The sequence below is a fragment of the Lontra canadensis genome, unplaced genomic scaffold (genome assembly GCF_010015895.1).
Source record: "Lontra canadensis isolate GAN:19392208 unplaced genomic scaffold, GSC_riverotter_1.0 scaffold158, whole genome shotgun sequence".
NCBI classification, from domain to species: domain Eukaryota; kingdom Metazoa; phylum Chordata; class Mammalia; order Carnivora; family Mustelidae; genus Lontra; species Lontra canadensis.
This window is the reverse complement of record NW_022631152.1, coordinates 2,196,543-2,215,539: the sequence shown is the minus strand read 5'-3', so window position 1 is coordinate 2,215,539 and position 18,997 is coordinate 2,196,543. Positions and strand designations below refer to the sequence as shown.

At 49.9% G+C, this 18,997-nt stretch overlaps 1 protein-coding gene across 2 annotated transcripts in view; it reads left to right on the top strand.

The window, feature by feature from the left end:
• Positions 1-18,366, top strand: part of JAK1 (Janus kinase 1) — a 123,180-nt gene extending 104,814 nt beyond the window's left edge. For both annotated transcript variants that reach the window (XM_032844863.1, XM_032844862.1), the window contains 14 exons: positions 4,125-4,231; positions 7,055-7,198; positions 7,977-8,064; positions 8,507-8,634; positions 9,230-9,365; positions 11,028-11,179; positions 12,079-12,229; positions 12,353-12,447; positions 13,384-13,576; positions 14,299-14,423; positions 14,778-14,950; positions 16,498-16,615; positions 17,301-17,411; positions 18,194-18,366. In XM_032844863.1, coding sequence (XP_032700754.1) covers positions 4,125-4,231; positions 7,055-7,198; positions 7,977-8,064; positions 8,507-8,634; positions 9,230-9,365; positions 11,028-11,179; positions 12,079-12,229; positions 12,353-12,447; positions 13,384-13,576; positions 14,299-14,423; positions 14,778-14,950; positions 16,498-16,615; positions 17,301-17,411; positions 18,194-18,289 — 1,817 coding nt within the window. In that variant the 3' untranslated portion in view covers positions 18,290-18,366. The remainder of the gene's footprint in view (positions 1-4,124; positions 4,232-7,054; positions 7,199-7,976; positions 8,065-8,506; positions 8,635-9,229; positions 9,366-11,027; positions 11,180-12,078; positions 12,230-12,352; positions 12,448-13,383; positions 13,577-14,298; positions 14,424-14,777; positions 14,951-16,497; positions 16,616-17,300; positions 17,412-18,193) is intronic.
• Positions 18,367-18,997: the final 631 nt, after the last annotated feature.

Sequence of the window (18,997 nt, the reverse complement as noted above, 5' to 3'; positions counted from 1 at the left end):
TGGAGAAGTGGAGTGGGTCTCACTGAAGGTCAGGGTCAAAAGGGTTTGAGTACCAGTCTACCTCAAGTGTTTTTTTGACATCCCTTACTGCAGGGTGGTGCTGCCTGCATGGGTCAGATCCTTCCCTGAGAGGAGGTCAGGCCTCAGAGAAAGGGTGGGCAGCACCGTCATTCTGATGCCCTGGGAAGTGTGGTGGGAGATGCTCTCAGGAGTCTCTTTGGCAGAGACGCCTCTGGTTCTCTTAAGGGAATTTGTGAACCTTGATGTCAGGGGTGGGCAGAGGAAGCAACACCAGGACAAAAAGGGGCCTGGGTTCTTGATGTTTGAATCACTTTTTGGCCTCCCAGCAAGGGGCTGCCACCACATTCGGTGAAAGAGGAAGGACTTATGTTCTTGTTGATCAGATAGGGTTTCCTGCCAGCTCTGGGGGTAACTGCAGCCTTTGTTTTCATGCTTGAAGATGTTCTGCAAGGGTAAAAACACGTCTGCCCCTTGGCCCTGAGACCTCAGGGTGAGGTAAAACCTTAAAGCGCAAAGACCCTATTTACTCACATGATCTCTCCTAACAGATATTAGGAGCAGTCTTTACTTTCCTTGGGATGCAAGATCTTTGGGTAAGGTTGAGGAGATGGAGAGCTGCGGCCACAGGTAGCGAGGGCTGGTGGCAGATGGGAGACAGGGGCATGATTACTTCGCTGTAATTAGCTGGGGAGGTCACTGGTGTCAGTGCCACCCTATTGGTCCGGATCTGGGATCTGGTAACAGTACTGGAGAAGCACAGGAACAGACTGAACACCTCTCATGGCTTCTCATGAGGCTCCTAGAACTCCACACCGAATGTGCTTAGTGTCTGTCTCTCCCACTTGAGTATGAACTCTTAAGACGGGATCAGTATGGACTCTTAAGACGAAGTCCACATTCACTGATGCCCGTCAGGTGAAGGATTACAGCAGTAACCACCGTATTGTGGGTGCCTGCTAATCTCAGGAGCTTTTCATGCATATTTGCATTTATTCCATCTGACAGTGGCTCTTTGTAGCTATTATAGAAATGTGGAAATGGGGTCTCAGAGATGTTCAGTGATAATAGTAGCAATGGTGATGACGAGGGCTCCTATGCTTCCAGGCCCTATTTGAGGTCTTTCATGTTCAGAGACATTTAATCTTCAGAACAAGCCAGAGTGTGTTATAATCCCCATTATATTTGCCTAGGTAGTTAGGGGATGACTGGGGAAGTGAACTCCAGCTCTGGTGATCTTTCCCGTACATCCCATCATGCTCTGCAAAGGTGCAGGGGCAGCCATCAGCCAAGGCTCTGGGGTGAGAGCCAGTTCTCTTGACCTGGAGAAGGGAAGGGCCTGGCGGTGGGGAGAGGAGGAATGAGCCCTGTGTATGAGGCCTGCTTCTGTGGGCTGTCAGAAGCCCTTTGTCTTACCTCTGCCACCCGCAAATTAGAGAAGTGGTAAAAACATGAAAATTAAGGAGAAGGTCATTTTTGGTTCCTCAGTGCTTCTGCCCTCTTAACTGCAAGGTTCTGATGGTCCAACTCCGACCCGGGTGTCTCACTTGAAAATGCAACTGAGAAACTTCTCATGGAATAAAGGAAAAGCAGGTGGCCACTCAAGTGGATTTGACAGTAAAGCAAGCCCACATCTCTGTGTGTTGTCCAGTCCCACTGCCCCTCTCCACGTCTGAGGGTGACCGTGGCAAGAAGGGGCTAGCCAGTCGCTTCTCGGCCTTTTGGCTAAGATCAGGTGAAGAAGGGGATAGCCAGCCAGCAGAACTCACCGGCCCAGTCATCACTGACCTTCGCACTCCCTCATCCTGGAGTGGGGCCAGGGGCGTGATTTCTGCACCTTTGGCTCTGACACTATAAACTTCTAGCTTGCCAAAGCTGGTACAGGATGGTGGTGCTGGCCGAGATGTAATACTGGTCTTAACCACAATGGCTGCCAGTTTTGGAGCACTCCCTGTACACCAGGCACTGAAGTAAGCCCTCTGTGTGCATTGTCTTGTTTATCCCTCACAGCAGCCTGCTTAAGGGCATGACTATGTCTCCCATTTTTCTAGTGAGAAAGCAGGTTTAACATCTCCCCCAACTCACACAGTTGACTTCAGTGCCATGCTTCCTGAAGCTACCATACTAATCATCAGCCCATAAATGGTGCCTGTTTTCATCCTCCTCTCTGATTTTTAAAACACCTCCACTGCCCCAACCCTTTGTTGGGGATACCATTTAGGTGGCCCTTTCTTGGTCTTTTCTCCATCAGGGCAGTCCTGAGTTGCCTGTTTGAATCTGATTTTATCCAGGTTCCAGAGTGGAGTCAGGATAACAGAATGGAGGAGATCACACTAGAGAAAGGGTACCCAGGATATGGTAATAAGGGGAGCTTGTGCCTGAACCCAGTGTCTGGCTCCCAGATTTGTACCCCACACTAGGGCCATAGGAAGTACAAGCCTGGAGCCATCTGTGACTGAAGTGTGAGCCTTCAGGGCTTATTAACCGCCTGGCCTCCCGCAGGCTGTTTAATCTCACTGAATCTCTGTTTTCTGACCTATAGAATAAAAAGAAGGGTAAAGGGGCGCCTGGGTGGCTCAGTGGGTTAAGCCTCTGCCTTCGGCTCAGGTCATGATCTCAGGGTCCTAGGATCGAGCCCTGCATCGGGCTCTCTGCTCAGCGGGGAGCCTGCCTCCCTCTCTCTCTCTGCCTGCCTCTCTGCCTACTTCTGATCTCTGTCTGTCAAATAAATAAATAAAATCTTTAAAAAAAAATTTTTTTTTAAAAGAAGGGTAAAAATACCGTGTACCTCATAGAATTGTCATAAGGACAAAGGAATTACTGTGAAGAAAGCTCTTAGGGCAGTGGCTGGCCAAGAGGAAGCAATCAGAAAATGTGAGCTGACAAAAAAACAACAAGGAGAATAAGCCTGGGCCTGCAGGGAAGTGAGGATTTGAGAGACCGTGTCCGAGTTACTCGGCTGACTGTGGGCACCTGGTCCTCAGCAGCTCAGGTTCTTCTAGGGTTCCAGAATCCTCTCACTGCAGTCTGAGTCTGGAAGGGGGCTCTCTCAACCCCCATAGTGACGTAGCTTGAAGTAGCTCCGTGGTGGGAAGGCACCTTCTGTGGATTGTAAATTCCACGAGCCACCTGTGCTCCTAGTGGCCTGGCAGATTCTGTAAAGTGTTCGGTTTGCCATTCGAATCCGTAGAATTGGGGCTTTGGTCTGCTCATAACCTATTCATTGAGTTAGCGCCTCCCTGGAGTCAGGCCCTGCTGGGAGCCCAGAGAGAGAGGTTCAGGCACGACCTTCTCTCTGGATTATCTGTCCTGTTCTTTTGCATAAGATCAGTGTTGTTTTACCCTCCTGCCTTGGTTGCCATCACCCCCTAGACCCAGCAGACTGGTGCTTCCTCCCTGCCCAGCTCTCATCCTTCAGGTCATATCCTGATTATTCTTACACGGTGAACAGAAACTTTCTGAGTACCTACCACATACCAAGCTGTGGAGGTAGAGCAGGAAATAAGATAGACACCGTCCCTGCTGGTGGGGAGTATCTCATCTCTGATTCTAAAATGTCACTTCCGGGGATGCCTCGGTGGCTCAGTGGATTAAAGCCTCTGCCTTCAGCTGGGGTCATGGTCTCGGGGTACTGGGGTCAAGCCCTGCATCGGGCTGTCTGCTCAATGGGGAGCCTGCTTCCTCCTCTCTCTCTGCCTGACACTCTGCCTACTTGTGATCTCTGTCTAATAAATAAAATCTTTAAAAAAAAGAGAATAATTTGTTAAAAAAATAAAATGTCACTTCTGTAGGCAGACCTTCCCTAAGGTCTGCTATCTGAACAGATCCTGCTGTGTCAGCCCTCAAGCACCTGGGTCTGGCTTGGAGAGGAGCTGCACCAATTGGAGCTTTCCTTTTGATGGTGGATTATTTGATTAGTTTAGGCTCTGTTATTAGCCTGCAAGCTCTTGGGGGCCTAAATCAAGTATTTAATAAACATTTACTGAATGACTGAACTAACACATGCACAGATAGGTGTTTGGTGAGCGCCATGGTTTGGCAGGCAGTTGCCTGACGGATCTTGAACCCTTGCTACCCTGCTCAGACTTCTTCATTCTCTTCCACAGAGATCTCCAATCTGCTGGTGGCTACGAAGAAAGCCCAGGAGTGGCAGCCTGTCTACCCCATGAGCCAGCTGAGTTTTGACCGGATCCTCAAGAAAGATATCGTGCAAGTGAGTCTTTGCTAAGGTTCCTGGGTCCACCTCGGGCCTGCCTCTTCACAGCGACTAGTCTGAGGATTTGGGGGGAGTGAAGTCGGGGTTTTGGGAAATCCTATCAGAGAATAAATAGGAGCTTTCCGTTCATAGTTAGAGCTGTTCAGCTACCGCCCTGCCACTCCACCAACCTTGCCGGTGCTCCCCAGGGATACTTTCTCTTTGAAGGGAAGTGGATGCGTCAGGCTTCGTGGGGTTATCTAGGGCTATGGGACCTTCTGTTGTGCATAGGAGTTGGAGAACTGGGCGGGGATGCTGACAGGGCAGCACGAATCGGGTGTCTGGGGGGGGAGTCTGCGCCGATGACCTGTGCTAACCTACCACATGTTGTGTGATGGCACTACTCAAGTTCAGTGGCTGGGCTTTCTGATGATGCTTCCAGAGGGAGCAAAGCTGGGGCATACAGAGCACAGTAAGGGAGCTGGTGAGGCGCAGTGGCAGTCTGCAGGAGAGCTGTCTTGAGAAATAGATCCCTTGGACCTGTGCTCCAGCTTGGGAGGCCTTTTGCCCAGAGTCTATAGCCGTAGGCAGGCCCAGCTTCCCTAGTAGCTGCTCTTGGGCCTTGGCTAGTGGTGTGAGGCCCAGGGCAAAGCCCACTTTCTGTTCCATGCCCCCACCCCAGTCCCTGTACACAGAGCCACACACCAGGGAGGCTAAGGAGACGACATGCCAGCAGCTGTGGAGGGAAGGAACTGTTGACTGCCTGGGAGAGATCGCAACTTGGCAGGTGTTGGAGAGCCAGTTGTGGGCTCACATCTGTTAGGGAGTGTGGTAGAAGGTACCTGGCATTAGGTTGGTTTCCTAGTTTACTTTTTTAAGTTAATCCCTAAAATTGTTGAGTAGGGTTTTCAGGAAGTAGAAGCCCACCGCTCCAACCGCCCCTCCCACTTCCCTTTGGATACATACTTCACTGAAGGCCAGTTTTTATTGTTTTCTGTCCCTCTCATAGGGTCAGAGCTGTGTCCAGAGATTAAAATCACCAGGGCAGCAGTACCCTGGGCTTTTTTCTGTCTAAACTTGGCACTGTCCTTGGGCCCTTCCTTCTTTCCTTGCCCTCAAGCCCCTGGGCAGGTCCCAGCCATCTGCTGTGCCCCCCAGCACTTGCCAAGCCCACAGTGACTGAGCCCTTGCACATGCCAGCTGTGGTTGCCACCCTTGGAGGGCCCACGGCCTGGAGGGGGAGCCGGCTCTTGCCTTTTCAGTAGATAATCCCATTACTGAGACCTAAGTCCTAAGTAGGGAAATAGAACAGGATGTGGGACTATCAGAGAGGACTATGCTGCCTCACCTTGGGAGGATAGAGATGGCTCCTTGGGGAAAAGGCAGAGAAGCAGAGTTCTGGGGCATGCCAGGCAGGTGCCTGGTGAAGGCAGAGGGAGTGGCTCAGAAGGAGGCTGTTGGAGAATGTGCCCCGGCCTCTGTGGGTTGCTGTGGAAGCCTGCTGCCATGACTTGGCCACTGGAATAAGCAGCCCTTCTGGGGAAGAGTAATTATTCTGAAAGCGTATGGCTTTTACGGGGTGTTCTGGGAACACAACTTCCCATAACCTTGATGAATCGTTTTGTGACAGCTGCCGCTTTAATGAATAGTCGCAGGACTTTGCCAGGATGTGGGAGACAGGGCAGATGCATCACCACTCGGCTGTGACAGATGACAAATGGTGGCATTTGTGCAAATTAATATACCCGATTAGCAATTGTATACGTTCCTGTAGGGGGCAGGGCTGATTCCAAGAGAATCCATTTTCTGCATTTATGGAGAAGGTCCTGGGCACCTCAACTTACAGATTTCATGAGATTAACCTTAGTGGCTTGAGAATGACTGAGTTTAATGAATTGCATTTGGATTTCCTAATATTAAGAATGTTTAAATCAGAATTATTAAAGCTTGAACTGGAAGGGTCCTTAGAGACAGATGATTATGTGAGATGATTTCATTTAGGACTCATACCATTTATTTGGTGGTGTTATCCCGTTTCGTATGTGAGGAAACTGAGGGCCCACCCTTCTGGTGTCTGCCTCGGTCTTCACACCCCTTCCCCACCGTGGGGTCGCTCCGGCAGTCCCACATATAAACACGCCACAGATTTGAAAGCTCAGCATGCAGGCTTGTATATACACACGCGCTGGATGGATGGATGGATGGATGGATGGAAGATGAACGAGTCCCTGGTCTGGAGGGCAAGCAAACAGAACACATCAGCCCAGCAGATGGTTTCTACCCATGATGTGCCGGGCTCTGCACCGAGGAGCCTTTACTCCTACCTCTTCACTTGGTTCTAGAACAGTCCTGGGAAGTGGGTGCCATGGTTACCCCTCTATACAGAAAGCACATCTCTGAGTTAGATAGCCAGCGAGCAGTCGAACCACCACTAACAAGCCCCTCTCTTTGTGCCCCAGCCTGTAGTAGAGCCCTGTGGGGTCCTCTCTGCATCACTTTGGAGGCCCTGGGTGGGCTGCTAAAAGTTCTGTGATTGGTCAGGATTATGATTTAGCCACAGCTTATTTCAGAAGGTAGAAGGCAAGGAACTGTTTGGGAATTAACTGTCTCCTGGGGCCCAGGAAGGGTCCCATTTGCGTTCAGCTAAGTAGCTTTATGTGTCTTTTGGAGGCCTGACCAGACGAGGCCCCGAGAGGCTGTGGCTGTGCAGGCTCTTTCGTCCTTGCCCCACCGTTTCTGCCCCTTCTGGTATGGCGGGTTCCCATGAAGGCCTCAGTGCCAGACTCAGGTGTCACTGAACCCTAGAGCGAAGTCACCCCAACCTCCTGCTTCCTCCTCCAGGGTGAGCATCTTGGGAGAGGCACACGGACACACATCTACTCCGGCACCCTGGTGGATTACAAAGATGACGAAGGAACTTCCGAAGAGAAGAGAATAAAAGTGATCCTCAAAGTCTTAGACCCCAGCCACAGGGACATTTCTCTGGCAAGTGTCTTCCTCAGAACCCTCTCCCCTATCTACCCCCAGTTCTGGAGCCAGTGGGGCACAGTGAGCAAGGAAGAACCTTTGCCTTTGTTTTGGTCTCGTGGTTGTCAAACTTGTCATTTAGTCTGAATTCCTTTCATTAAATACAGTCTTAGATGAAGCAGGCATGTAAAGTAAGTGAGGGAGGATTGAAGGTGAAGTGCGTTGAGCAGCCTGTCGCCCTCTCACTCTCGCCCCGTAGAGGTCCTTGTGGTGATTCTGTGGAGCCCCAGACTCTAGCTGAATCTTCTCGAAGTCCCTAATGTAGTCCAGGGCTATCACTATGTGGTCTAGAAAATTAAAGCCCAGGGGAGTAAAAGGACTTACCCAAGATCCCACACACTATTAGAGAGTGATAAAGCCAAGTTTCAACAGAGATCTGGTTTTTCACTTATTCTGCTGCAGTTCCAAATGCTGTTATTTCCCAAAGTTTAAAGGAAGAGAAGGTGGTCGATAATGAGTATCCAGTGGGGAAATTGTCACCCAGCTTCTGCCACCAGCCTGGCTCTGTATCTTGTTAGGTTTTCTAAATAGATTCCATATCCCAGCCAGACTGGGCCCTAGGTAAAGGCTTGGCAATGCCCGTGGGCAGTCAAGGCCAGGGGAACAGTTTCAGGACCTGGGGTGACAACAGTGGTGAGTGTTCTGGGTCCCCCTGACTTTCTTCTCAGCAGTGCTCCTTTGGCACCAGAGCTATGGAGTCTGACCTTTGACATTCTCTTGTGGTCTTCTCCCACAGGCCTTCTTTGAAGCAGCCAGCATGATGAGGCAGGTCTCCCACAAACACATCGTGTACCTCTATGGTGTCTGTGTCCGAGATGTGGAGAGTAAGTGTATTCGCTTTGGGAGGGGAGCTCGGCTTGGCTGGGGTGAGTGGGTGTGGTGATGATGATTCGGGGACGATGCTGCCTTCACGTGGCTTGGGCTTCTTGCCTCTTCTTGCAGTCGAGGAACTTGAGGTACTGAGCAGGTCTCGTGCTCAATAGTGGGCATAGAATGAAGTCCTGTTTGTTTTTCACTTATTGCTTGGACGTTACTTGTCCCCAGCTCTGGCTACACGCTGTTCTGGACCCGGGAGAGGGGTGAGCAAATGGAGAGAGCGGAAGGCGCTCGGCCGGGGGAAAGCACTCTGGGCTTTGCATCTCACAAGGCGTTGCCATCCTCCCAAGCCGATTACCAGCCACTAAAGTGAGCTCTCCTCAGAGGATGAGGGAAATACTGTCCCAGATGTACAGAAGGTTCCAGATGTGGCTACTCTTGTGCTTGTAGATATCATGGTGGAGGAGTTTGTGGAAGGGGGACCCCTCGATCTCTTCATGCACCGGAAAAGCGATGTCCTCACCACACCATGGAAGTTCAAAGTTGCCAAACAGCTAGCCAGCGCCCTGAGTTACTTGGTAAGTACGTTCTGAGGTCCCTGGTGGGCTCCACCAGGAACCAGAATACCCTGTAGGGGGCGGCAGGAAGGCGGTCTAGCCAGGCGGGCTCCAAGGGCTTAGGCTCTGTGGTTGAACACAGGTGTGCCTGGGGCTTGCTGAAAATGGTCATTTGGGGCTGTTTGTGTGCTTCTGTATGAATCCTGTTCCAAGGGAAGTTTTATCACATCAGGGAACTGACCTTGGGAATGCAACGTAAGTAAGAGTGGAAATAACACAATACTTGTCGAATGAGTGAGTGAAACTGCTTGGATCAGTAGCGCTTCCCACGGCTCAGCTGTTTCAGGTGTTATACAGGTTCATTCTCACAAGCCCTAGGAGGCCTGCTTCACCATTATCCCCGGTTTGCTGGTGAGAGAACTAGGGCAGAAGGCCATGATATAATGTGCCCAAGTCACACAGATAATTGGGGGAGAGTGACGCTGCCTGGGCCTGGCTGTCCCCGGGGAATATGGAGAGATGATGCGAGGGGCCAGGCTTGGAAACAGGGAGTGAGGGAAGGAGGAGAGGCTGCCCCACAGGCAGCGGGACTGATTTCACTCTTTTCCCTCTGTAGGAGGATAAAGACCTGGTCCACGGAAATGTGTGCACGAAAAACCTTCTCCTGGCCCGTGAGGGCATTGACAGCGAGTGTGGCCCGTTCATCAAGCTCAGTGACCCTGGCATCCCCATCACCGTGCTGTCCAGGCAAGGTGTGTCTCCCTTCCTGCCCACCCTATTTCCCATCCCTGCCCTCCACCTTGCCAGTCTCCATACCCCTGCTCTAATTAGGGTCAGACCAGCAGAGAGAAGGGGGCTAGTGCTCAGGTGTGTTTCCTTTTGAGAAGGACACTTTAGTGGACAGGCTTGGTGCTGCTGCTGTGCCCTCGGGGCCAGGGGAGATGTGGAGCTGAGGGAGGGCCAGTCCCTGCCCTCGGGGAGCTAACCAAGTGGAGGGAGAAACACAGCTCAGCCAAGGCACATCTTTGCTCCGGGTGCTGGGGTAGCACAGAAGGAGTCTGCTGGGCCTGGGGGGCAGTCAGAGGATGTCAGGAGGAGCTGGGTCTCCTTGGTGCTCAACTGGAGTTGGCGAGCTGTTTGGGGAGGCACCCGGGTGATTGCTGGGGTCCTGTGTGCTTTGAGGTTATCATGAGCTATGCGCCACAGGAAAGCGCAGGCCTGGGAGCTGAGACCCTGAAAACAGCGCTGCACAGTTGTGCTAGGAGGTCATATCCGGGATATCAGAGAGTCCCTGGGCCTGGGGCCCTGACCTCTGCTGGCCGGCAGTTTCCAGCACCAAGCACACTACCTGGAGCTTAGAGTTTTGCTCTGTAATTCAAAGAACGGGCCACATTTGGAAGGGAACCAGAATGAAAACAAGCGTTATAAATAAGACCTAAAATAGCCATTCCTTAGAAGGGGAATGGAAAGCCTCCTTTCATGCCTGTGTCATGCTTATCACCCGCCCAACTTCCCACAGTCTGTGCAGATTCAGCCCTGAATCTGTCAAGGCTCCTGTCCTCAGCAAGCATCTGAGACACAGACACAGGAGACTCCGGAGCAAATGGAGAAGCCTGGGTACCCCACAAGAGATGCCATTTGAATGCTGTGTGCATTCAGAGAGAAAGGGATGTCATCCAGCTGGGGCTGGAGCATGACTCAGGGAGGCACTGGGGTTTCCTGTGGGCTCTGTAAGTCAGTGACGTGGGCTTGACCAAGAGTGCCCTGCTCAGGAATGGCCCGCCTGCCTCTCTTTGCAGCAGGAGCCCGGGGGCTGCAGCATTTGTTAAGGGACATTTCTCTGGATGAAGCAGGGGCGTCTGTTCCCATCGCTGGGCTTGGCCAGAAGCCCGAACAGGGCTGCAAAGCAGCCAGGGGCAAGCGATGTAGGAGAACCTCACGTCAGTCTTTTTCCCTTGCCTTTCCCACAGAAAGCAAGCACAGCACAGCAGGTGGATTGTGCAGAGTGCGTGAGGTTAGCCCAGGCCTGGCCTGCGTGTGTGTGCCCCTCCTCCTGTCTTTCCTTTCTCAAGCGTTGGTTCTCCTTCCCCAGGGTGTTGGCATCTACCCTGGGTGCTTTGCTCTGAGGCCAGAGCTTCAGAAGCCTGGCCTTGCATGACCCTCCCAGGGGCGTGTGATAAACAGACACACCTGCCAGCCCTGACAAAGACTGATGGATCTGAAGTGCTAAGGGCGAGGGGCCGGAAGACGGCACCTTTTCCACCTCCCCAGGGACCAGTGTACCGTAGACCGTGTTTGGAAACACTGCTTAGACTAGTTGCTTCCTTAGTTCACAGTTCCTGCTGCAGTGACCATGATTTACTCCCCAGGCGATTCCGGAAACTGATCTGGAAACATCTCCCATCTTTTTCCAGAGTGCATAGAACGAATCCCGTGGATTGCTCCCGAGTGTGTTGAAGACTCCAAGAACCTGAGTGTGGCTGCTGACAAATGGAGCTTTGGAACCACACTCTGGGAAATCTGCTACAATGGCGAGATCCCTCTGAAAGATAAGACCCTGATTGAGGTGAGCAGTTGCTGTCCAGGGTGCGAGCTAACCGAAGTCTCCGTTGGGAAGCCTCATGTTGTGGGCGGAGGTGGATGTCTGTTTGAAGCCCCTCCACAGGCTTACTGGGCGTGTGACCTCGAAAGTGTCACTAAACTGCCCTGAGCCTCAGTTTCATCATCTGTAAAATGGGGATAAATAACACCTACTTCTTGGGCGGGGCTGTTGTGAAGATTAATAATGCATGTAGAGTGCTAGGCACACAATATGTGCTGGTAGAACATTATAATATTACTTGGCTCTGATTTTAAATGCCCGCTAGTCATCAAAAATAACAGATACTTGTTGAGTTTCTTTACCATAGATATAGATATATAGGCTGTACTTCTTAATATCATGAGTTCTTTTCTAGGCAGTTAAATATGTTTTAAAATTTTATAAATTTAATGTAAGAGTTATCTCAGTAAGTTCAAATTTACTTAACTAATTTTATATTTGGCATTGGGGTTGTTTTTAAATTTGTAATGTTCTATCTCATTCTGCAGGGGATATCTTTGAACATAAATCTTTGTTTGTATCTGACTTATTTCTGAGTCATTCGATAGTTGGAATTAGTGAGTCAAAGGATTTGAAGAATCCAAAGGTTGTTACACATATGGCCAAGTTGTATTCCAGGAAGGTTGCATGACTTCCAGGGAACACAGCTTGTTCTGGGCTGGGGTATCCTGCCCATCTTCCTTGTGGGTTTCTGTGGGGGGACTAAGATTTCCCCAGGCAGCAGTGAGGCAGCAGTAACACACATGTTTATGAAATCTACATTGAAGTATAGCAGTTGGGAATTAAATTAGGGGTGGTAACTGGGGCTAAAAGGTTAGTGACTGGTTCCTTTGGTTTCTTCCATGTGGTTTTCTTCTTTACAGAAAGAGAGATTCTACGAAAGCCGGTGCCGGCCAGTGACGCCATCTTGTAAGGAGCTGGCTGACCTCATGACACGCTGCATGAACTATGACCCCAACCAGAGACCCTTCTTCCGAGCCATCATGAGAGACATCAACAAACTAGAAGAGCAGAGTAAGATAGTTGTGCTCCGTACCTGAGAACAGCCAGTTCCCGTGGGAGCGGGTGAATAACGAACGAGGGGCCCGTGAATGCCAGTTACTCCTTTGTAATGTGGTTTCTTTTCTCCTCTGTTAGATCCAGACATTGTTTCTGAAAGAAAGCCGGCAACCGAAGTAGATCCCACACATTTTGAAAAGCGGTTCTTGAAGAGGATCCGTGACTTGGGAGAGGCAAGTTAGGCTGGAGTGCCCCACTGACCCTGTCACCTCTCTCTGTGTCCAAAGCCACTCTCCATTGTCTCTCGTTTGGGGCCAAGGTTCATGAGAGGTTTATGCATTTTCTTGGGGCCGGTTGAATCCAAGCAATTCTCCATTTGACAGGCACACATATGCCTGCCTGTCCGGGGGGTTGGATGTGCACACAGGATATTGGCCTGCTCCCTCCAGACTTGATTCTTCCCTGAGGGATGAGGAGAATGGGAAGGGAGAGAGCTAGGGGAATAGGTCGAGATGGGGTAGAAACAGAAAAATCCCTGTCTGGGACTTCCCTGGGTGGCTGTATTTGGCTAGGCTGCTTAAATGGGGGATTCATTACTACACAGGCCAGACAGAGTGTCATCTTTTCCCTGGACCTTGAATGGGAGTTTCTGAACAGCTTAATGGGGCCAGAAAAGTTACTGCAGTTTATGTCTTTGTCCCGATTTTCTGTAGTTCCGTTAAGTGAACATGGGCTGCGGCCCACGCTGGGTGCCTCTTGTGTGCCGAGGCTGTGTGCGTGGAGCCCCTCTGGAGCCAGCTCAGAGGATGGGGTGAATGGGCCCACATCACTGTCTAGTGGCTTGTCGGCATCTGAGCCCATGTCTTGTAAACATGCTTCCTGTGGGGCCAGAAACCACTTTCATTTCCTTTTGGGTTACATTTCCATGGAAACTGGGATTGATGTGTCAGTTTCCCAGTCCCCTGATACCTCCTTGTCTTAGTCCAGTGATGGAGAGGATGGCCTGTGAGGCCATGGGAGGAAGGGGCCAGGTAGGAGCTTGCCACGTAAAGTTGGGCTTTGCTGCTCACCCTTGACCTTTCTGGGAGCAGCACAAGGAGCAGGCATCATGTACGTGTTTCTGCTGGCTCCGCATGGGGCTCATCAGGCACGTGGATCTTTCCTTCTAGGGCCACTTTGGGAAGGTTGAGCTCTGCAGGTATGACCCTGAGGGGGACAATACTGGGGAGCAAGTGGCGGTGAAGTCCCTGAAGCCCGAGAGTGGAGGCAACCACATAGCTGATCTGAAGAAGGAAATTGAAATCCTAAGGAACCTCTATCACGAGAACATTGTGAAATACAAAGGCATCTGTACGGAAGACGGTATGTTGGGCACAGTGGGGTTGGTTTGAAGACGAAGGGACTATCTGGGCTTGAAAAGCCAGCGTGAGCAGGCAGTACCGTCAGCCTTATCTGGGCCACCTGGACATGCTCGCTGGTGGTTCACAGGCGTTCTGGGGCTATGCTGTCATACGCACGGTCCTGTCCCTCCGCGTGGAGCTGCCAGGGAAGCCGTCCAGCTGCCCCCGCCGCCAGGGATGCCCACAGCGTTCTCCCTCCGGTGCTGGAGGTTGGACTTCACTCATCCCGGTATTCGCACTTGGGCCCTGTGAAGCGGACACCGCTGTCTACTTTTCCTATTCTGATGCAGATCAGAATCCCTAGTGGGATCTTTCATTGTCTAGGTGGAAAGCAGTATTGACTACCATTTCTTTTTTTACAAGCCAATAGAATACATATTGTGCCTAAAATGGGTAATGAAATGTTGTGGCTCATAATTTTTTAAAAATCAGTCCTCTGCAGTGGTTTGCAGAGCACTGTGAGCTCAGTGGGTGCTGACAGCTGGGCTGTGTGTGTACAGGAGCTGTGTGTCTCCATTCGTTGCTGAGGATCCCAAGGCTCTGGAGCTTAAGGGTTTCAGTAGTGATTCAGGGGTGACACTGAAATCAGCGTAGGGCCTGCCTCTCCAGATCCCACAACCCTCTACTCTCCCACAGTTCCTTCATCCGGAGACCTTGTGCTGATGGGTGTTTTTTTCTAAACAGGAGGAAATGGTATTAAGCTCATCATGGAATTTCTGCCTTCAGGAAGCCTTAAGGAATATCTTCCAAAGAATAAGAACAAAATTAACCTCAAACAGCAATTAAAATACGCCGTTCAGATTTGTAAGGTAAAAAAACAAAACCAAAAAAAGTTAAAGATTAAAAAATCAGGCACTCTGTCCTGGGTACTTGGGTTGCAATTAGTCTGCAAGTGGGAAGCTTTCCAGTAATTGTACCTGGGTTCGTTTTCTGCTGCATGATTTGGATGAAAATTAGCTGGTACTTAAACTGATTTGCTAATATGGCTGACTTAATGTGTATTTCTTTGAATTGGGTTGGTCTTACTATTCTTGCATTAAAAACAACAAAGAAGTGACAGGTAAATGAAATGACGGTGCTTTTTCGGGAAGCAGTGATGGATACAAAACAGAACCTGAACCGACCTTTAGCAAACGCACTCTCCCTCCACCTCTCTCCCTCAGGGGATGGACTATTTGGGTTCTCGGCAGTATGTTCACCGGGACTTGGCAGCAAGAAACGTCCTCGTCGAGAGTGAGCACCAAGTGAAAATTGGAGACTTTGGTTTGACCAAAGCAATCGAAACTGACAAAGAGTACTACACCGTCAAGGATGATCGGGACAGCCCTGTGTTTTGGTAACTGAATCTAATGTTATGTTAATGTCTCGGTCCTCCTGCCCCAGTGTAGGTTAGGAACAACTTCCCACATTTGGAATTGATTGATCTGTGCCTTTGAGAAACACCTGTTAGGCTGTTTCACTGCAGGCATCCCACACAGAAATGCCTGAGTTCATCCGACACCATCTTCCAAGGAGTGGGGGATGCCAGCCGCCTGGTGGCTGAGCATTGCCAGCTTCCCAGGAGAGGGCATTCCTCTGACACGGTCCTTGAAACCGTTAGTAGTTGCAGGGGTCGCATGCCTGTGCAGGACGCCTGAAGGGTAGGAAGGAGGAAGTGGCGGGAATGAGTTGAGGAAGTGGGCGCTGACAGATTCAGGGAGATCCCAGACAGCGCAGAGCAGAGCAGAGCACAGTCCACAGGGAACTTGGCTGTCTGCTCAGGGATCACCGGGGTGTCTTGGTCAGGAGGGTGCACCCTGTGACCCCTTGCAGCCTGGAATGCCATCCAAGGGAGAAGTTCTTTAGGCCCCTACTCCAAGGCTCCTGTGGAACAAAAGAGCACCTCCGAGGTGTATCCTGCATGGACACAAGCCTGGATCTCTCCACCCGAGGAGCCTAAGCCTTCGTTCCCTCATGAATGTGGATCAGGGCCAGACTTTGTGCCGGGTGCAAAAGATCCGTGCGGAAGATCTGCTGGCAGAAGAGCAAGCAGACTGAGTTTAGAATTGAATGGGTCAGGCAGCCGGTTTCATGGTGGTAAAAGCAGAGGAGGGTTCAGGCTCAGTTTTCTGGAAGTCCTGTTAAGGCTTTAAAAGATCCAGTGGGTTCGTAAGGTTGGTAGAAGAAAGCATGTGTGACTAGCAGGAGTGAGACGAGAGCAGTGAATATCCTGGGACCCGCATCAGAATCCGCTCGGTGGGGCCGCATCCCGAAGTGGGCGCGCTCGAGGACTGCTCCGGCGGAGCCCTGGAAGTGGAGCCGCAGAGCTGGCAGTCCAGCTTTGAGCGTTGGGATATATCGCTGGAGGGGTAAGAATGGCAGCTGTTGCTTTAAAAAGACCACTGGGGATGGGAGGGGAGCGAGACTGGAGTCAGGGAGTCTGATTCAGCCAGAGCCAGTGAGGGTGTGAACTAGGGCAGTGGTTAGGACGTGAAGGTGGGGCTTAAGAGAATGGAGTAGGTTTGAGAAGCATCTGGGAGATTGGATACGGGGGTGCCTTCGTTTCTGGCGCGGGAATTTGATTCCCCTCCACCGAGGCAGCGGACCTTGGAAGAAGGCTGCACGGTGAGGTCACTGCTAACTAATTTTGAACTTGCCAAGAACACTTGGGGCATGTCATCCTCTGCCTCCTCCACATGGACAGCACCTGCTCTGTGTAGCGGAGAGCACGAACTGTCTACTACTTCAGAGTGGACGTGTGCCACGGCGAGCCTGTGATGGTGGTGGTGTTCAGGTCAGATGTGTGCTTCAGCAGATGTGTGATCAGAATGTTCAACGCTGAGAGAAGCCGAAGGAGTGATTTTTTGGAGTTGCTCTGTAGTTTCATGGTCTGCTTTCTTTCAGGTATGCTCCCGAATGTTTAATTCAGTGTAAATTTTACATCGCCTCTGATGTCTGGTCGTTTGGAGTGACTCTGCATGAGTTGCTTACTTACTGCGACTCAGATTACAGCCCCATGGCGGTAAGGCTTCTTTGTCCCTTTGTCCACACCTGGCACCCATTGAAAATGTGTAAATTTTGTTCTTAAATGGAATCCAGTTAGGGTGTTGCAGTGGAAAGTATCACTTCTCCATTTAACATGGTTTGTCACTTGACACTTGTGGCCCTCTCAAGTCCTCATTTCACAAGAAGCTCAAGTTCTAGAAAAATGCTGCTTAACTTTCAAGGATCTTACCTGTGTGAGGAGTCCAGGGACAGTTTCCTGGGAGAATAAGGGGGAGGGCCTTATTTGAGCCTCAGGTATTCATTAATGAGATCATTTTCACTGAGACTGGCTCTTCAGTCAGGGGAAGGGATGGTTTGGTAAAGTCTGAGAGCATGATTACAGACTAATCACTGAGAGCTAATCAAGATTCTGGGCTTGCATTTCAAATTACTAAGGAGAGGGAGGCCTGGGTGGCTCAGTGGGTTAAGCATCTGCCTTCGGCTCAGGTCATGATCTCAGGGTCCAGGGATCTAACCCTGCATCAGGCTCCTTGCTCAACAGGGAGTCTCCCTCTCCCTCCTCTAATAAAATCTAGGAAAAATAATTACTAAGGAGAAAAGCCTTTTTATTATCTTAATTTCCAGAAATTGAGATTCTAGAAATCTTAATCTGTTGATATAAATATGTACTAAAATATTTGGTTTGGTTTGATTTTACATAGTTGTTCCTGAAAATGATAGGCCCAACTCATGGCCAGATGACAGTCACAAGACTTGTGAATACATTAAAAGAAGGAAAACGTTTGCCTTGTCCACTTCACTGTCCAGATGAGGTATTTGGGGGCCATTTTACAGTAACATTCAATTTATGTATGTTTTCAGGGCTTGAGTTATCCAGCATGGGTTTGGGTGGAGGGGTGGGAAGAAGTAAAAAAGTTTTTTTTTTTTTTTAAGTAATTTTCTGAAGCTGAATTTCAGATCAGACATCTGAAAAACCATCTTTGGGGCAGGTGACAGCCACAAGTTCTGTTTAAAGTAAGGATTCCCTCTAAAAGTAGGCTCACCTCAGTGAGCACCCTCAAGGATCACAGGAGCACAGTCTGGTGTAGCCCAAATGTGACCCGCTCATAGAGAGTTGACTCACATGGGATTAAGGGAGGTGACTTTTGATTACCCAAAACTTAAGACTTCTGTTGACCAGGAGCTTTACTGATAACAAGAGAAAAAAATGGTAAGAGAAAATACATTTATAGCACTAGATCATATTTATTGAAAAAACGGTATATAACTGGACGTGCACAGTTGAATCCGTGTTGTACGCGGGTCAGCTATAATTGCATGTTCGTCAGTAGCATTTATGACATTCAGTTTTTTGTATTCTAAAGTGATTTGAGCCTTTAAGGCCAACTCTTAAGACTGTTGGAGATGCACTGAAGAGTTTGTATGCATCAGAGAACAACCACTGAGGACATTTAGCATCTACACTGAGATGTGATGACCTGGACTTTTTGGAAGGTCGATTCATGAGCTTCTCAAGATAGATATTGTTCATCAATAGTACTTTGAGTAATAAGTCCATTTCCAAAAAGTTTTTTTTTTTCCCCTCTTCTTACAGGTTTATCAACTTATGAGAAAATGCTGGGAGTTCCAACCATCCAATCGGACAACTTTTCAGAACCTTATCGAAGGATTTGAAGCACTTTTAAAATAAGAAGCATGAGTAACATTTAAACTCCTGTGTATCAAGTCCTCCTTCCCCAACCAGTACCCAAGCCATTTAAAATTTTTAATGGAAAAAATTTGTATTTGGGTATGTAAGGCACACTGTGGTGCTTATTATGTGTAAGTACTTCCCTCTTGAAATTTGGCCCCTGTAACACAAACAGTAGAAACAATAGAAAGCACTTAAGCACTCCTCCTTTTGGAAAGAACGGAAAGCACCATGCTGTTTGGCTGGTGCCCTGCCCCGCTTGCTTACCAGAAAATGAGGGGAGCCAACAGCAGCCCTGTTCCCGGCTGGTCAGAAATGCTTTCCTGCAGAGAGAGGTTGACGGATGTTGCCAGTACTCGGACATGCCCTCAGATTTCAGGGTCTCTACAGTGCTAGCCCAGGCATTCTTGAAATATTAGATAGCAGTTAGTAGACTGTTTCTATATAAAGCTGAGTGTATTCCTGTCACCAGTAGGGCTTAAACTTTTTCTTCAGTGGCTTTGCTCTTATCCCCACGGGTGACCAGCCGCACTGACGCCTGAGGAAACTGGTCAGAACCGGGGACGGCGGCGGGATAGAGACTGCTGCTGTTGACTCTTGAGAACCAGGCCTGTGGCAGCGCTTTCCTACCCAGGAGCCCTTTAGGCAGAATGGACTCCAAGACCCTGGATGCTAGCCTATGTGCTTTTCAGAAATGCTCCTGTCAGT